Source organism: Sinohyriopsis cumingii, chromosome 5 (assembly GCF_028554795.1).
Source record: "Sinohyriopsis cumingii isolate HCF-2022 chromosome 5, ASM2855479v2, whole genome shotgun sequence".
NCBI lineage: Eukaryota > Metazoa > Mollusca > Bivalvia > Unionida > Unionidae > Sinohyriopsis > Sinohyriopsis cumingii.
Genome location: NC_142965.1, coordinates 126,559,773 through 126,579,916, shown reverse-complemented (window position 1 = coordinate 126,579,916; position 20,144 = coordinate 126,559,773). Strand labels below are relative to the sequence as shown.

The window sequence follows — 20,144 nt, the reverse complement described above, 5'->3', positions numbered from 1 at the left end:
ATTATCATCATTATATCATTATCTATATAAATCACGATGTAAAATAGAATTGTGTGTCCCAACATAGAGCAGCATAATAACAAATAATAATATTTTGTTGACATTTTGCTCACTTTTCATTTAAAAACTATAGCCGTAAATGTAACAGATCTAATTTTGAGGTCGATATATATAAGCGCTTTACAACATTAAACAACATCTATAAGATAAAAAGCATATAATGATATGACAAAAACAAACAAACACCATAAAATTAGAAAACATTAAAAAACATCACGCAGAGAATATTTAAGGTAGGAAACATTATTAGGTTTTTAAATTTGTTCTTGCAGTCGAAATAAGTGAGGTTTGAGAGCCCTCTTGAATGTGATCACTGTGTCTTTGTGTCTAAGTTCAGTGGGCAATTCATTTCACGTTGCTGGGCCCTGGTATGCAAAAGAACGCTGTCCATATGACTGTTTTCATAGTGGGAATAATGAGTATACGATTGTCAGAAGAGGAGCGCAATTGTCTTCCTGGTGTGTACACATTGGTGAGGTCGGAGAGGTATGGTGGACTGAGTCCGACAGTGAAACGTAGTACAGTGAACAAATTTTGTGTTGGATTCTGGATCGAATGGATATTCAGTGTAGGGTACAGAGCAGTGGGGAGGTGTGATCTGATCGTGGTACTCTAAGTATGATCCGAGCAGCTGTGTTTTTAACTTTTTGAAGTTTATGGAGCAGATATTGAGATGAACCAGACAGAATTGAGTTACAATAGTCCAGTCTTGATAGTACTAATGAACACATAAGTGTTTTAGTGGCATTAACTGAAAGATATTTGCGAATTGAGCTGATGCATCTCAGTTCATTATATGCAGTCTTGCCTATGTTCATGACATGTTGGTGCAGTGTGAGAGTACTGTCCAGAGTAACACCTAGGTTTCGTACTGATTGTGTGAATTTAATGTTGGTGTTGCTGATATTTATTGTTTGAGGTAAAGGATGCGAATGAGAAAGTATTTGTGCTGTATTCGGAATGGCCTCGATTTTATAATCATTTATCTGCAGCTTGTTACATGTCATCCATGATTTCACATCAGAAATGTACCTCTCTACACCTTGGATGGTAGCATCATCTTCAGTTGGGTGGCTAGATTTGTATATTTGGGTGTCATCAGCGTACAATTGGTGAGACACTGGATGATGATCCATGACGCTTGAGAGCGGCTGAGTGTACAGAATAAAAAGAATAGGTCCAAGAACAGACCCCTTTGGAACACCCCAACATAGATCAACTGGGCTGGAGTGTATTCTATTTGCAGATTCAATTTGTGTCCTGTTGACCAAGTAGGACTTGAACCACATTAAGGCTTTATCATGAATGCCAAATATATGCTGGAGACGGTGAAGTAAGATATCATGGTCTATTGTGTCAAATGCTGCAGACAAATCAAGGAGTGTGAGGACTGTAATCTTTCCGCTATCCAACGCAGAGTGAATGTCATTAACTACTTTTAGAAGAGTAGTTTCAGTACTGTGGCAAGGGTGATATGCAGATTGTACATTGCTAAAAAGACTGCTTGAATTTAGATGAGATACAAGCTGGGATAGAACAACCTTTTCTAAGATTTTTGATATGAATAGGAGATTAGAAACTGGGCTGTAGTTCATTATATCGTTATGGTCTAGTGTTGGTTTCTTCAGCAGAGGCTTTACAGTGGCAGTTTTGAAAAATGATGGGAATTCCCTGGATGAGAGAGAGGTATTAATAACATCAGTTAGTGAAGGCAATACTGGATCTAAGCACTCAAACAGCATTGATGTTGGAATTGGATTAAGTTCACATGACTTTGGTGCACTCTTCTTCAGGATTGTACGTACAAAATCTATAAAGACAGGTTCAAATGATGCTAATGGTTGCCGCTCAAATTCTGTATCCCAACTGTATGGTGACGACGAGTCAATTGACATTGTGGTGTCAAGCTTATCTCTAATGGTGTGTACTTTGTCACGTAAGAAATTGGCAAACATGTCCGGAAGGTCGACTGGAGAGAAGGTAGTTGGAAGTGGTGTCGATTTGTTCCTTGACATCAGCTTGTTAGTAATTTCGAAGAGCTCTTTGCAGCTGGAACTTTCCATGATCTTAGTAGTGTAGTGGGCTGATTTCGCTGTATGGACTATATATGTGAAATTCTTCTTAGCGGCGTCATACAGTTGCTTATGAATAGTGAGCCTGGTGGAAATCCAGAGCATCTCAGCTTTACGGCGATCTCTTTTAGCAGTGCGAAGCTGGTCCCTAACACTGCTATACCATGGAGAACACTTTTGAATTGATACTCTGCACTTGGTAGCTGGGGCATGTTTGTCAAGCAATGAACGCCGGCAGTTATCGAGTTGTTCTGCGGTAGGAGGTAAGCAAGTTGTTTAGCTTGGATGTCGTGCATTAGTTTGGTTCTATTTATCATACGGGGGTTTCTCTTAGTAGCAGATAAAGGTGGAGGGTTAGGGACTGATACGTCAAGATGGCATATAATGCAGAGTTGATCTGATGCAAGGTCGTGGGATACCAGGGAAGACTGTATAATGTTATCATCAGGTCAATGAAGAATCCTTATATATATATATATATATATATATATATATATATATATATATATATATATATATATATATATATATATATATATATATATTTTATATATATATATATATATATATATATATATATATATATATATATATATATATATATATATATATATATATATATATATATATATAATGGCAGTCTCTCGAGTCGAGGAAGACAGGTTGTGCGATCTCATTCAACGGTGGACGCGCATGTGGCTCCTGAGTACAAATTCCGATGCACACAGGCGGTTGCAGGTGGGGCATGGGACACCGGTGGTTGGTGGTAATTGTGATACAGTTCTGTGACGTCTCTCCCGAGTTGCAGCAAGACGCTGGCGGCGATCATCCTCAAAGGTGGAACAGGCTTTTCTGGTCAGCACTCGCCAATGGCTTCTGTCTAAGGCAGCGAGCTCCTAGCTGGCGGGGTTGGAGGTCTGTCCATTTGATGTTCATCTTAAGGTTGTCTTTGTACCTCTTATGAGGGCGGCCTTGGTTTCGGTTTCCCTGGGCTAGCTCGCCATAGAACAACTGCTTTGGGATTCTGCTTTGATCCATGCGGATGACATGGTCAGTCCAACGAAGCTGGGCCTGGATTAGTTTGGCTTCGATGCGTGTTGTGTTGGCTCTGTCAAGGACTTCCTGGTTGGTGATTCGGTCCTGCCACGTGATCCGCATAATGGATCTCAGGGAGCGCTGGTGGAATTGTTCCAACTGACTGATATGTCTTCGGTAGAGTGTCCACGTTTCACAGGCATACAAGAGAGACGTGACGACAACTGCATTGTACACTTTCATCTTTGTTGACAGGCGTATGTCCTTGTGCTGCAAAACCTTGGTTCGAAGTCGTCCGAGTGCTTGACTGGCTTTTTGGATCCTCGCAGTGATTTCTTTATCCAGGGAGCCGTCACTTGATATTGTGCTGCCAAGGTATTTGAAACTGTCCACTTTCTTCAGCTGCGTGTCGCCAATAGTGATACAGGGTTGTGAAGAGACAGTGGTTGGGGCGGGCTGGAAGAGGACTTCTGTCTTTCCTAGGCTGATTGTGAGTCCAAATAAGTTGGAGGCTTCAGAGAATCTGTCCATGATTGCCTGTAGGTGAGTCTCCTCATGGGCCACGAGGGCACAGTCATCTGCAAAGAGTGCTTCAATGATGAGTCTTTCTAGCGTCTTTGTTTTTGCAGCTAGGCGACGGAGATCAAACACTGATCCATCCAGGCGATACCTAATGTACATGCCAATGTCAAGGTCACGGATGGCATGGAACAGTACCTGTGCGAAAAAGAGGTTGAAGAGTATCGGAACAAGTACACAGCTTTGTTTGACACCATTAGATATTGGGAATTTCTCAGAGGGTTCACCGTCTGAGAGAATCTCTCCAGTCATGTCAACGTGGAGGAGCCGAATGAGGTTGGTAAACTTCTGAGGACATCCAAGTTTCTTGAGTACTACCCACAGTGCGTCTCTCTTGACTGTATCAAAAGCCTTTGTCAGGTCCACGAAGACAGCATACACATTCATTTTCTGTTCAAGGCACTTCTCTTGGACTTGTCTCACTGTGAAGATCATGTCATCGGTGCTGCAGTCTGGGCGAAAACCACACTGAGACTTTGGAGGTTATATATATATATATATATATATATATATATATATATATATATATATATATATATATATATATATATATATATATATATATATATATATATATATGAACATAGATATGAGGTATATCGGCTTTTGTGTATCAGACTGTCAGGTGGACTAAATTGTAAAAAGGCAACAGATTTTGTGGGATTATCGTTAGTAGACTAAACGAAGTCGTCGCGCCCTTTATGGCTGCATGGTTTTGATCATACATGTATATTCTGATCAATGTTTAAGCCTCATTTTCGAAACAAACATGTAAATTGGAAAGAACAATACTTCATTTTTGGAAACAAATTTTGAGGTTTGACGTTTTATTGACTATAGATACCTTCATTTCTTTCAAAAATTATTATTTGTAAGAAAATGTACCTAACAATATTGCTTTATAGTGCAAGCTGTATGTTTCCTATAATATCAAAATTCGATCTGCTATATTTAGGACTAGAGTTGTTATAGAAAAAGTGAGTAAGATATCAAACCTAGTATTATTGTGCAACAATCTGTTGGGATATGTAATATGTACAGCTAATCGGAGGTTTCGATTGAAATCGGAAGGCGTCAAAATGTGGATGTATCTAAAAGAAAATGGATGGGGGCACTCACCAGTATGATGTACTTTTGAGAGAGTGACGTATGTAAGGTGAAGTTATTTGCATTTAAAACATGCACAGTGAAGAGAATATTGGCATACCTCTCTGATGCCTTAATGTAATGTGGCTAATATTTCTTTGCAGATTGTACTTATGGAAATTGTATATGATCTAAGCACACTTCTAACTAAAATGACTGTTCCCTTGTGCGAAAAATGTCAGCCTGAATTAGTCTAAAGTACACTTCCGTAGCCGCTATTAAGATAGGGAAAATGAATATTGCCAGACTAGACAATGCCAGCTTCTGAAAGTGCAATGAATTGAATTACCAAATATATAAAATGAAAAAGAAAGTTATCACCTCTCTTTTTATACAATTTACATCAGAAGTTCAGGAAGTGAAAATGACCAAGTGGAGCTAGCACTTTTTTGAAAGGTACACATCTGGAGTAAGGCCAAGCTGTGTACTCTGTAACCATGTTCCACCCATCAACCATACACCGAAATAAAGGAAATGACATTCTTTATCAATGCCATCGAGGTGCTTGATATCTATTTGTCAAGGGATGATAGCAGAAACTGACGAAGCCTGATAAGTTTGAACTACTTTGGTTAAGAGACTATGAACCGGATTGACTTAGATCAGATAACAGTCTGTTCCTCTAATGAAAATGGACATGCCTGATATGTTGCGATAATTGTGAATGCTACTAGTATTAACAATCCAGTCATGGCAAGCTGCCAGTTGACTTATGCAAGTCCTCGGCATTATGTGTGCGTATATAGCCAATGTACTAACAGATAAAATCAGTGCAGGGGCTATTTCTCTCTCTCTCTCTCTCTCTCTCTCTCTCTCATGCAAAATCATTTTTGCAAAATATATGCATATCACAAACTTAAATCCAATTTCTAAGCAGACTGTATAAGGTTTGAGCATTTGAAAATAAAATAAATTTATACAGGTTGGCACAATTTAATTCAAAAACAAGATGAGGAAACAGTAATAATCTATGACAACTGTTGAATTCTGAAAGTGAGTTTCATAAAATATTTGTAATAATAATAATAATAATAATAATAGTTATTATTATTATTATTATTATTATTATTATTATTATTATTATTATTTGTTATTATTATTGCACAAATCAACACAACTGATAATACTGTCTATCTTTATTCCAAAGATATATTTATATGTCATCCATGTGTAATTTTAAACAGGAAATGTTACTATTATGAAATGACACTAAACATATTGTATATAATAATTGAAACTTGTCTTAAGTTACCTCGCTTTAAAGATAACGATATAGTTTTAAGTAGTAACATAGACACTATCATTACAGCTCCAAACAAAACAGGCTGAAGAGAGAGAAAGAGAAGGATTAGCAACTGGAACTCACACGAGACTTGAGTCAATGATAAGTAATTTCAAAAGTCACATTAGTGTCAGAGATCGAAAGCTTAATGCAAAACGTTGTTCTAGTGGTATTGCTGTATATGTAAAATAAATTATAAGCCATTATTTCAATATCAGTCAACTTGAGAGTAAATCGGAAAATATGGTTTGGTTGAAATTCTTTCCTTGTAGACAAAACATCAGGAATACTTAATTTGTGGTGTATTATATATGTCATCCGTGCACTCACCATACATGTAGAAGAAAACTTGTTTACCTGAATAGAACCTAATTTAGTATACATGATAGGAATAAGATCATTGCTAACAATATTGCCTATGTCGAGGACGTCGATTTGGGGGGAAGAGCAAAACAAAAAAGAAATGGACATAAAAGAGTTAAATCTCTATTGTGAGATTGTACAGAAAGTGTTTTAGCTCATGGAATTATTGCAAATGGTAGATGATAGGTGATGACAAAGGTACTGGAAATTGTACGTGTATAAAATATAGCTCTCCTACAACCATAAAATACGTACTTTTAGACCAGTCATTTCTTCATGTATATCTACCTTCAGGATCTGAAATAGAATTTAATGTATTCATCAACTAATAATAATTTCACTTGTGTCTAGCTGATGCCGTTACCATCACAACTAAAAATATGTCGAAAATGTCAGCGTTGCACCATAAGAAAAATAGAATACCATACTCACACTGATAGAACAAAACCAACTCGATACTGCTTTAAATTTTATAATAGTATTTGTGAAACAGACAATTAAAGTACATGATATAATTCATGGGGTCTTTGTCATAATCACACTCTGTGCTCTTTATCAGGTAAATCATCATTCATATGCAATGTATGTACTATAATATGTGACAAGATAGATCAATGATCCCACTACCCTATCATTATTCATTGGGAAATTTTCATATGAAGTCTTAGATATCACAAGGTCGGTAACAAAGCACCGATGGGCACAAGGCCACTGTATAAAATCACACTGCCCGACCAGTTTGCACATGTCGAAGCCAGAAGCTGTATTTCTGACAGCTGAAGGAAAATAGAGGCCGGTCTAAATAGGTACAACAGTAAGTCTGTTCTGTTTCTTCACTCCTTCACAAATTTCATAATATGTTTACTTATCATCAGTCTTCACAACTTTTATAATATGTTTACTTATCATCAGTCTTCACAATTTTCATAATATGTTGACTTATCATCAGTCTTCACAACTTTCATAAAATGTTTAGTTATCATCAGTACTGAATCTGTAATGTCACTGTTTAATTCGTGTCTCTAATATTCAGTGTATCCAGTGTTTCAGTGATTTTCTTCTGTAGCAAGTATTGCATATTCACGATATGAATGAATAATGGAGATGCTTTCTCGATTCAACTAATCGCCACCTAAGCATTACTAACTTTAGTAAATCCAAACTTTACCATGGTCTGGAGGCAAAACTCTCTCTCTCTCTCTCTCTCTCTCTCTCTCTCTCTCTGTATCTTCTCAAGTAAACATGGGATAACTTTAGTTACTTGATTACACAGAGCAGAGGCATCTATAAACGTCTATGTTCCTTGCTTCATTTCCTAGCAATGAAAGTTGCAAATTGGAATCAAGGCATGACATGATTAAATATCTTTCAAAGAAGTTTAGCTTCAATAATGTTCATAACTACAGAGAAAAGTCATGAACAACGCCATTAATAATGTATATCAGCCAGAGTGGTGTTTCATTGAACGCATGCGTAAGGTAACAATCAGCATGTTATGGGAACTGTATACGGCACTAGAAAGTTGGCAGAAAAAAGGTACAGGATGTGCTCTAGCTATCCGAAAATTCGATGAGTATTGCCCAGCTTAAAGCAAGTTGTACTTCAGATTAGACGCAGACAGATATAAAAGCAAACACCTAAAACACAGTAGCTGTGTAGATATTGGAAACAGTGAGACTAGAACAACCTCTACATCGTGTGTAACCTTTACTAATTTATTTTCCAATATACAAGCTTCCCACAAAGTAAAATGATAAAGCTGTACTGTCTGATTTAAGTGGAATTTGGTCATGCATAAACAGTTTAGTAATAATTATGAGTTTGGATGGCATTTGGTTATGCACAAACTAGTGTATAAAAGCTGTGATTTTCAATGCAATTTGATCATAAAAATAAATATTTTCAAAACAGCTACTAGTAAGAAAGAAAACATAAGTCATATTAGTTTTAAAATTATGTTTGTGGTCGTATCTCTGAGATTTTGGCCAGCTATAGGCTTGAAAAATCCATAAAGCTGAAAATTTGCTAATTGATTAAAATGTAAGTCAGCGTGTATAATCAAACACAGCCTAACTCCATTAAATTAGATGCTACATAGGCTTAAAATTATCATTGATGCACATAAACCGATGCTGAACTTTTCAGTATAGACGGTGTTTTCATCCGACAAAACAAACTAATAATGAACAAGAGAAATGAGCGACACATAATCAATTTTCATGTCAGACCTTTATCACAAACTCACTCAGAATTAACATCAGTCACGCAAGTGTCTGGTTTAACGAGTCTATGTTTTGGGAGCAAATGCAGTTTCAGCGCAGATGGTCTCTTTAATGCCAAAGTGCCACTTTATATAACTAATGGAAAAAAGGATAAAAATTTTAGAAATAATATTTAACAGAAGCCTACCTTTATTTCCAGATAAAAAGAGCCGGAGCAATGCAGAAACCTTTCGTACTTTGTCTTATTGTGTCCATGCTTGGTTTCATTCTGGCCCAAGAAGATGGTAAGTTACGTAATTTGGTCATTTGAGGCCCGTTGGTTTAATTGTATAGTCTGCTAGCTTTATAAATTTTTTATCTTATATTGATTGATGAGTTGAAATGCCCTGACCCTGACCGAAATGCTATTTTGTTTGCAGCATATATTGATAGTTGATCATAGCACGAAATATTAAATCTCATAGTTCGTAGACACACATTTCTGATTCATGTTCTGGAGATACAGTTATCTTAAAGTTAAGAAAACGTTTCGTGCGACAGATAATAGCCGTTGAGCACGAATTGTTAAATATCGTAACAATGCACCAAAGATCGTCTTGGTATTCAAAGTGCATTAGAAACAGCACATCTACAGCAAACTTCTTCCGGCATGTGGTGATGCTTGTATTAGTTATCCAAGTGGCCATCACGTATGCCGTATTTGCAAGCTTTTACTCTCATCTCTTGTAATAATTGTGTCTTGTTACAATTTACATTCTTAAGACACAGTGCACGTTGTATGTCAAACAATTTAAAATGAATACGGAGTAAGAGCAGGGGGCTTACATAATGTATTTGGCACACGGAGTTGATCCTTCCTTTGGCACCCCCACAAATAATTTTATAATTTAAGCAAAAAACAATATATTATGTTTGCAAGTAGATTTATAAACAGTACAGTGATGTCGTAAGCAAATTGGAAATAACTTAAACTTTTGGTTAATGTTTCGTTTGGTTTGAAAACTTGCACTAGTATTTCAACTTTCCGATGTCCTATCAGCCTTATTTTATAAAATCTTGCACTAGTATTTCAACTTTCTAGCTGTCACCCGCGGCGGACCGCCACCCCCCCCCCCTCACTTGGTACGCCACTAGGTATGAGTTATTCTTTATTAATGTTTTTTCAAGAGCATGATGAATTTATAGTTACTTATTTTAGACGATGTTTCGAACGAGTTAAATTTGTAATTGTGTAGATTGTAATCTAAAATGGGTTTTCGAAATAAAAATGACAGCCACAATCAATCGAAGTTGTTCAGATATACCGGTCGCCTGTTGATTATTTCTCGTCGAAATGATTACATGTGGCCTGATCTTCACCACCATCCTCCAGGCATCACGGCCATGCATACTGCATCTACTCACACTGTTATGCCTATATGAAGCTAGCTGGTTTCCTGTTATCACTTCCCGTTGAATGTAGGACTTCGTCGTTCGTCATTTGCCTTGCTGCTGACAAGCCCAATACGGGTGTAGTTTGCTTGTTGATTGCACCGATAGGCTCGATACTTCTGCACCTGCATCGGCTGGATTGCGGAGTAGGTCGACAGGCAGCAGGGAGGATCAACAGACCAAATATTCAGTAAAAATAAGGCATATAAAAAAATTGGTAATACATGGCGGATGGGGGAGAAGTAGGGGGCTAAAGCGAGGGAGGCTGAACAGGACAAACATTCGAACCTTATTTCATAGAAATATGGCTGATAGCACAATGGGGGGGGGGGGCAGACCAACTATGTAGGGTTTATAAATATAATGTTTCAGGAAAATTGTTGCCATAAATGTCAACAAAACATTATTGAGGGTGAACCGAAGTTTAACGATTTTAAAAACCGAATCTTCTCACTGGGGTATGAAAAAAGTGGCAGCGTTGGTAATAAATTGCTCAGTCAATGATTTTATCAAGGCCAATGCAATGTCGTGTTCTTGTAGCGTGTAAATTTATTATATCAAATCCATACTAATTTTTCTCAGCATTAGCAAAAAACCTTTTAAACTTAATCATATCCATGTCACCGGAGCACAAGGACTGCTAAATATTTCGCAGAGTATAGTATGTGTATCAATACAATTAAAAATAATCAAAATAGTGCAGTTCTTTCTGACTGCTTTTGGGGTCTGAACCTGTCGTGTAATGTAAATGACGTCTGTGTTTTTATACCTACCTCTTGAGAATATTCTGGCAGGATGTTTTTGTTTGTCAAGCATAACATAACATAGATAAGTAATACTAACGTTAAGATCATCAACTGAAGGTGCATCATCGATGTCAGTGATAAATTCGATGACGCCACCGACTCCGTCACCGTCGTCGTAGTTTTCCGAACCTTTTGCATTTTCACTGAATTCCTTAAGAACATTATAGCATCGTTATTAATCCACGGATGGTTCCACTAAATAAAGTTTGTCCCACTTGCGCCATCTCATTATCAGGTTGAGTAGCAGTTGAGCCGAGTTAAACAAAGAGGTCACACGTGGAATTTCTATGAAAGCCGTCGATTAGAACGCGAAGAAACACATACATAATAAGCGGCACTCTCCCTCACATGAACCATTACTCGACAACGTGACGGTCAGGTATTTTTATGAACCTGGTGAAGTAGAAGGTGGAAAAAATAGCTATTGATCCTGTTTTGAGTGTAACCACATATCACATTTCTAGCGTGGAAAGATCTACGGGTAGGCCTGCAACCTACAGACAATATTCGAGGCTCCTAAGCGTAGATTTACCCGTGTATATTTATAAGTAATTCCTGAAGATACACAATTGCAATCAGTATGGATTTGCTAGCAAATTAAGCACTAGCGTCCCTACGATTGTTACATTCGAGAAAGATCAGTATCATATACACACGTGTATGGTCCAGACTATGATTCTATCCACGGTAAGTCGTCGTGGGTCATTAAGACAACATTGCCAGGACAGTATAGTCTTACAAATAGCGCATTAATTGTTTTGTCGTTGTTTAAACTCCATTATGAATTCCACATCAAGATAAAACTCGGTTTTATTTTTGATTGTCATTTCAATGATAACAAGCTAATTATTTTACCATACCGTATATTATTAATTTTCCGAGGTTGATTATCTTCCACAGTATAAACCATCCTGTGCAGTCGAGATATTTTTGTAACTCTTCATATCGCCATATACACTACATTTGACCTTTCGATGCGATCATCGACAAACCAAATAGCGGTATATGAGATTGCTAGTCTCTGTGATGAATGAATCGTTATTGCATAATGTAGAGTTCAGCATTTCGCCTTATGAAGTAAGAATAAATCTTTCTGAATTGAATCACGATATATTTTCCTTTATGCAACTATGCCATCATTAGGGCACTAAAAAAATCCCACAAATCAACAATCGCAACCTTTTTTATCTCATGGCGCATCGTCTCACATTGAATCTTGTCGAATATAAATCTCATTCTTGCCTTTAGCTCCTTCAGTTTTTCAATGGTGGCTTAGTGTTCGTCTAACAGTTCCTTGTAAACGTTGATATAGTCTTTTAGCCAGTCATGTGGAGATTCTGCTGTGAACGGGGGAAGCTGATCAAGATCTCCTCACATGATAATTGCCGTTGATATAGTCGATAAGCAATCAAGAAACATTTTTAAAGTATCTTTAAATACCGTACATATTTCTTCCCATTTTATGGTGATAGGAATATGTTTCTGGTCCATTCTTTCTGGAGTCCACGCATCACCTCGCCATCGAAAGAAACTGTGATGAATATGAGATTTAACAGCTCTCTTTCTCTTTCATCTTCCTGGCGAATCGGAGAGTTGGAGCTAGCATTAGCATGTCCTTGAATCTTGCTGACCATCGTAACGCACGTTTAATATTAGCAGAAGCACCAGAATCATTACGATAAAATGTTTTATGCCGCGAGAAGGGGACATGAAACGATGGTGCTGATGATGGTTGCCACAATTGTCTATTTGTAGACTAATGAGAAAGAAGTTTATTATATGCAAACCGGGAAAAGTTATATATTAGCTAATGTTTACTCTTCAGTGCCCACGTGGAGCTTTGTCAAACTAATTAGAAGTGCATCAAGCAGGCCAACGTTTTACTCGTTGATATAAAATGAATCTGTGGCTACTCTAACAGCGTCCTTAGGAAATCGATTAATCATCGATAACAAGTTTTTGATGTGCGAGCTAGCATTGAAGATCTCACGTGTGCAAAATGAAGAGAATCACAATCACGATAGCTGATAATGGTACCTAACTTAGTTCCATTTGGACTTTTTGCACTTTCCCTGTGGCTAATGTAACGTTTTTGGTCATATCAACAATTGTAATGTCGAGTTCTGCTTCGTCTGTGATTAATCTTGCACAATGTTGCTCCATGTGTAAATGTACCAAACATATATGGGCCTATGCCATTTTTAAACGATATTTCTTTCTTGTCATTGCTTTCTGGTTTTGGCAACCAGATAACATTTTGTGGACTATACGAACTTACTGTTTCTCTCACAGTCAGCATTAACAATATCTTCGTATCAAGCATAAATCTCAATCGCACTCTTGGATCCAAGCCACGTTTATTCTTTCCGTGAGATTTATCTGTTCCTCAAAATCCGGCAGCTGACCATTTATCGCGACAAGAGCCATTTCATTTGTATGATATCTCGAAATCAGGCCGAAATTCACCATTTCCAATAACACTTCCGGGATAACATACAGCCATATCAATCGGGATAACGTCCTTGCAATCATATTTAGTACTCCAGAGACCATCATGTCCATATTAAACACAGGAGCGCTAAACATCTTCAAGAAATTTTCGAAGTGTTGGTCTCCACGAAATGTTCTGCCGGCTAAAGTGAGTGACAACAGATGAGATAGTAAAACTGTCATCAGGTCATTCATTTTCTATACCTGTATCTTTGTGTATTTTAGTTGTTGTTGTTCTAGGGTTTAACGCCATTTTTCAGCACAAGATAGGCTATACATGGCGGCCAGTATAACTGGTGGAGGAAGAACCCTGGAAAACCCAGGGAAGAACCGCCGACCCACGAGAAGCTACTGGCAGGCTTTCCCACGTACCCACGCTAGCCGAGCCTTGGACTCGAACACACGCAGACAGAGGTGAGATGGCAGTGATCCGGAACGGTGAGCGCTTTAGACCACTCGGCCACTCGGGGCCCCTTTGTGTATTTTAGTGCAACCCGCATCATTTGTTCATGAAGAGAGTCCTTGTCATGTTCACTCTGAAACAACCAGACCGACTCTGGATAGGTTTCACTGATATTTTAATTACACTTAAAAATATCACAATTCTAAAATCTAACATTTGTTCTGGGTGGCATTTTGTTATGCTTGTGGTCCAATTATTAATATCGGGTTCCTCCTGTTTGATATTAGACGGTGTACAAGATGTCACTGCTTGTTGACCTAACTTCTATCGAGAATTTTAACTTTATTGCTTACGTAGCAATATATTTTATTCTGGTTCCATTCTCTCATACTCCTTCGGCTCAATTGTTTATTGTCTTACGTCACAGATTTGTTAGACTGTTTCCTTGTACTGCGTTCAAGTTTTCTTCTGTGATTCTTTGGGCTGCGCAATTTATAATATAATGATCGTTGGTCCTGCTTGCAGTCTGCATCGGTGTAAAGAGCATCAATATTAAGTTCACTTAACGGATAAATCGCGTAATCTACGTAATCGACGTCTGTCACGGGATATGATCTTCAATAATATGAGATCGATGCCTATTACCTCTCCAGGGCTAGAATTTTTACCTAACGTCTCAACATGCTGCCTATGTATCGAACAGTATCGCCTTTATCACAAATAGTCCATATTATGTTATCGTCCCTATCGCCGACAACGTCAACTATGCCAACTATAAATTTTATTCTTAAAATAGATCTTAGTTCGTCAAGATAATCACTAATCGTCCCTTGATCTCTGGTCGTTCATTGTATCATCAGTGGAATATCGTCTTGATCAATCCGAAACTTTGAGAAAACGCTTGCGGCATCATCTTTCTTAAACTTCTTCTTGGCCTCGCTGATCCGATTGCGTAATTACAAATTTGGTATTACGGGGAGTTTTGTCTTATCGGTTAATCTGTCAAAATCAAACATGCTTGGAAAGGCTTATCATAAACAATCTTGCAAACTTCTGATCATATAAAGTGCCCCGTTCAGATACTATATAATTAAGGCGAATATGTCTTCTAATTGAAGATCATCCTGGATTAGTATATAATATCACGAACAAAATCTAGTTGAAAATGGCTGATGGTTGGATTGTTACGACTATTGCTGATATCTTTATGCAAGTGTCCGAAAAAGCAGTTTAGGACCAAAACATTGCATAAAATGGTATTGGCGCTAAAGGCTTTGTGTTCCTTACGGTGGAAAAACAAAACATAATTTTGAAACGGTACTATGACTAGAAAAATTATATGGCCACGCCACTAGTGACCCAATAAAAGATGCTGTAGATTATCTCAATGTAAAATCCGTTATTAGAAACGAATCGTAATCATATTTTCCTCGTAATATGATATTATTAATTTAGAGAATGCCGATTCATTTTAATGGTGCTATCACATACGTTGCTGATTATGTACCGATCGACGTTATTGCTGCAGTGACTACGGAGGATATCGATTATACAACATTCAAGGCACCACCAGTATATCGCTGAATTTATTTATTATTTTATCTTCCTGATACAATAGGAATATTTCCTCTGTATTTTGATTTAAAACGAGTGACATTGTTCAAGAAAATGTATCGCTTTAATGACGCCATGGACTTGCAAATATACTAAATTTTGTAGCGGTAAACACTGTGCCCCTGTACACACCGGTGACCTCAGTGGTAATTTTGATTGTGTTATTTTGTTTTGACCATGGTGCTGATCCATACACCACCATGTATGTCGCGTCGATGAACGGGGTCGTATGAATTACACGTCTCCAATCGTTATGATGTGCTCAACTATATCGGGTATTTCCCCAGATAGATCTTCCCGCGTTTCTTTGATCGTTGTGATTGACTGTTGAACGTAGACTTAGATCGCCGAATTTTGTGTTAATTTCAGCAAGCATTACGTTGACGACCATTGGACGTCCAAAGAAATCATCTGTGATTTTATCAAGCTGTTTGAAGTTTCTGAGACGTCTCGTAAACCAGCTTACATGAAAATCATACCCATCTCGCAGTCTGGCTAATTTATTATCAATCGTGGCGTCGCGGTTGTCCACGTATTTCTTCCTTGCGCGTCATCGTCTAATGCTGGTTCTTTCAGAAGAACAGTTTTATTTCCGTTCATGTTGAGGTCACCAGTCACTGCATCAGCAAAACGTTTATTGCTCTCGTTTACGATAGTTGCAATTGATACGTTTGAGTCCCTGATTTTTCCGTTTTCAGTAAATACCAAAATATTATCGAAGGTAGCACCTAACACTTGCCGGACAATATCAATCCACCTAGTAGTATTGCTGTTATTTAGTTTTCCATATCGATCATAAAAATTAAAAAAAAACTTGATCCTTGTCAACCCGAGCGAGGTTCAAAAAATCATATTTTGACAGCATCAACTGGACCAGATTTCTTAACTATAGTGAGAGATCTTCCGTGAATATCTTCCAGTATAAACTTGGAAGATGCTTACAACGACGAACGGTTGTACCTGGTCAGTATAGTGTCGGGACGGATATGCCATTAGATGGCAAAACCTTCCAGTGGTATTGTCATGTACAACTTTATGCGGTGGCGACGATGATCTCCATATAAACTTCAAGTAAAGCAAGTACTTCTGGACCGCATGTCGGTGGATTAATGTCTGTGTTGGTAATATTGAAAAACTTATCAGCATTTTACTAGCAAAGTCACTGATATATTTTTTAAATTCTTTTGGTTGTCCCAATCTATACGAATCAAAATAAACAACATGACTTGGACCAAACACGTATTAAACTTTGTAAGAATCTGGACTGGAATTTCCATCGCGATTGATGATGCCATTTTTAAATTAACCGAGCACGAAAACGCCTCTAAAATATGTAATGCTTAATCGACAAGCAGTGTTAAGTAAATCAAAATTGGACATAGGAAGCTTTTGTGCATGACGAGTAATGTCGCCATAATCTTCGGGTTTATTTTGTACCTGCTATTGAGCATGAGGCGGGTAAAGGCTCCTTCGCTTTAGCCCCTTCTCCTCCCCCACCCTCCCCTCGTATGGACAACTTGTATTAAGTCTTATTCGGACTGAGTGTTTGGCATGCCTCCTTGCTGATCAACCGCTAACTGCACCGGATTAAACACCGGTCATGATGGAAAGTATCCACGGACTATACTAAAAGACAGGATGGAAAACATCCATGGACTATACTAAAAGACAGGATGGAAAACATTAATGGACTATACTAAAAGACAGGATGGAAAACATTCATGGACTATACTAAAAGACAGGATGGAAAACATTATGGACTATACTAATGGACAGGATGGAAAACATCCATGGACTATAATAAAAGACAGGATGGAAAACATCCAATGACTTTACTAAAAGACAGGATGGAAAACATTCATGGACTATACTAAAAGACAGGATGGAAAACATCCATAGACTATACTAATGGACAGGATGGAAAACATCCATGGACTATAATGAAAGACAGGATGGAAAACATCCATGGACTATACTAAAAGACAGGATGGAAAATATCCATACAGAGATTCATATAATATGATAAAAGCGTTTTTTGTTTCCAAATTCAACGCTATAACATGACCAGCTCCAAGAACTCATTCATTTTATAGCTAACTATCAGCTGCTGTTTCAGGGTTTAACACCATTTCTCAGCTCCAGATAGGATATAATTGGCGGCCAGTATTACTGGTTGCGGGATAACCCTAGAAATCCCGGCAAGAACCACCGACCCAAAGGTAGTTAGTGGCAGCTTTATCACATACCCATCTTAGACGAGACCGAAACTCGAACCCTTGTGAGCAGAGACGATATGGCAGCGATCGACAAAGCGAGCGCCCTAGACCACTCGGCTACCTGCAACCCCAGGCACACTAGCAGATACAAGGACAGAAAATATTGGCGTCCCTAATCGTCATGTACAGAACGTAACTTTTAAATGGTAAATAAACTGTGATACAATGTACAATGCAATGGGAAAGCCATCTCCAGGGTTGGCGAAGTTGATTTTTGAGGTTCTGTTATTGTGTCTCGAGAAATTGAGTCCAAAACAAGTAAAATAAAAATAAAAGATTTTTTCAAGCCAAGAATAGCGTCGTTTTCCTATGAAATGTAATGAATACTTTAATAATAAAACATAATATACAATAAGCTATTCTAATGAAAACGGAATAAATTACCTCTGGAATACGGAATTATCATGTGAGAGAGACTAGGCAGTACGTTTATGTATGTCGGCCCGCATAATCATGATAAATGTAAGCTTCCATAATTACTTAGGAGTTGTACATCCTTTTCTATTCACATTCCACTGTGCAACTGTTAAGTATTCAAATCGTTTATGGCCATTATACTAATTAATGTACTGACGTATTCCCTCTTCTAAATTAATTCGTATAGTGACGTTCGCCGCTCCCTTTGAAACCCCCACTCCGCCTCCTTGGGTCGATGATCCGGGCGATATAATCTGTTATAGTTTGGATTCCCATATTTTTACAGCAAATTTGCAATGAACAATAAATAAATTAAATCCATCATGGTATATCTAACAAGTACTACTACTACTACCAACTATGTCATCTTCTTATTAGACCAATCTAAGCAAAATTCACGATCAATGAAGTTTGTTTAAAAAGTCCTTATAGTTTCTTTGTATTCGATGTTAACCAAATACAGACTTCATTTCGTACCAACGTGACCAGAGGAAACTACAAACAACTGTAGACAATGCTTGAGATGAAAAGCGCGAACTTATCAGAAAATCAAATCAAGAGTAGGACATGCTGATAGAAATATAAAGGAAAATAAAAGCAAGGTTTAGAAATAATAAATAGATTGCTTAGAACGTTCGATTTTAATGACCAAGTAGTTTCTTCATAACCGGCATCTCGTTCTAAAAGAAGAGAAAGAGACAGCCAAACAGACAGATAGACTGACAGAGAAAGAGAGTGAGAGAGAGACTTTAAAAGAATGGTAATTACTTCTAGCATAAAAGATATATATATATATATATATATATATATATATATATATATATATATATATATATATATATATATATATATATACAAAAATAGATAGATAGATAGACAGACGGACGGACAGACAGATAGATAGATAGAGAGATAGATGGATAGATAGATGGACAGACAGATAGACAAACGGCAATGGTACCAGACACAGTTAATAATTAGTAAAATATGCTCAAGAGATATGTAAAACGTATTCATTCTTTTACTGTGTTTCAGTATGCATGATTATCCCCACTAGAAGAGCTAAAACTGATTGTCTGGGACAATCAATAGCGGGATCCATTTGGTACTTCGAACCAGTCAATAGACGATGTGGAGCGCTCTCTGGATGCTATAAAGTAGGAGATCCAAACGTATTTCAGACGGAAAGAGAATGCGAAGAGATATGTGTCAATTATTTAGTTCCTCCTGGTCCTCTTGGTCCTCCTGGTCTTCCTGGTCTGCCTGGGCCGTCTGGTTTAGTTGGTAATCCTGGTCCTGATGGTCCTACCGGTGAACCTGGTGATAGGGGTATCAAAGGTTTTAGTGGCCGTACAGGATTAAAAGGTCAGATAGGACCGGAGGGTCCTAAAGGTGAACGTGGCAGTAAGGGTTCCCTTGGTCTTTCTGGTCAAGTTGGTGATGATGGCATACCTGGTGTTGAAGGTGAGAAGGGTAGCCCTGGTTCTCAAGGTCAGCCGGGAATTCCTGGCCCTAAAGGTGACAAGGGTGAATTTGGTGATGATGGTACTTGTATTCCAGGTCCCCCAGGTCCTCCGGGTCCTCCCGGTCCTCTTGGTATATGTCCGTTTTAAAATTAAATCTCTACACCCAAACATTGTGTCCCTGTGTTGAATCATTTATTCACTAACCCTCCCTCGTTCTATTGCATCCACTTCGTAACCTCGAACGTGTAGACTGTCAAGGAATTATGTGCCCGAAGCTGCTATTTTTGGCAATTGGATATAACCATAGTATTGGTCACTCTACCGCGTATTGTATTTCCCACGGGGAATTAATTTTAGTTTGTCGGACGAATGTAACAGGTTCAGTTTTGCAAACTGCTGACGTATGAGCTGTTACATCATGGTCTCCATCCGTATGTCCAGCCATGTATCAGTAGGGACAATATAAGCAAATTGCTTAGTGC

At 37.9% G+C, this 20,144-nt stretch overlaps 1 protein-coding gene across 1 annotated transcript in view; it reads left to right on the top strand.

The window, feature by feature from the left end:
* LOC149800151 (uncharacterized) overlaps positions 1-19,809 on the top strand; it is a 57,819-nt gene extending 38,010 nt beyond the window's left edge. Inside the window, exons 3-4 of the mRNA XM_089958355.1 lie at positions 8,939-9,043; positions 19,232-19,809. Of these exons, the coding sequence (XP_089814481.1) occupies positions 8,939-9,043; positions 19,232-19,809 (683 nt within the window). The remainder of the gene's footprint in view (positions 1-8,938; positions 9,044-19,231) is intronic.
* The last annotated feature ends 335 nt before the right edge of the window (positions 19,810-20,144 follow it).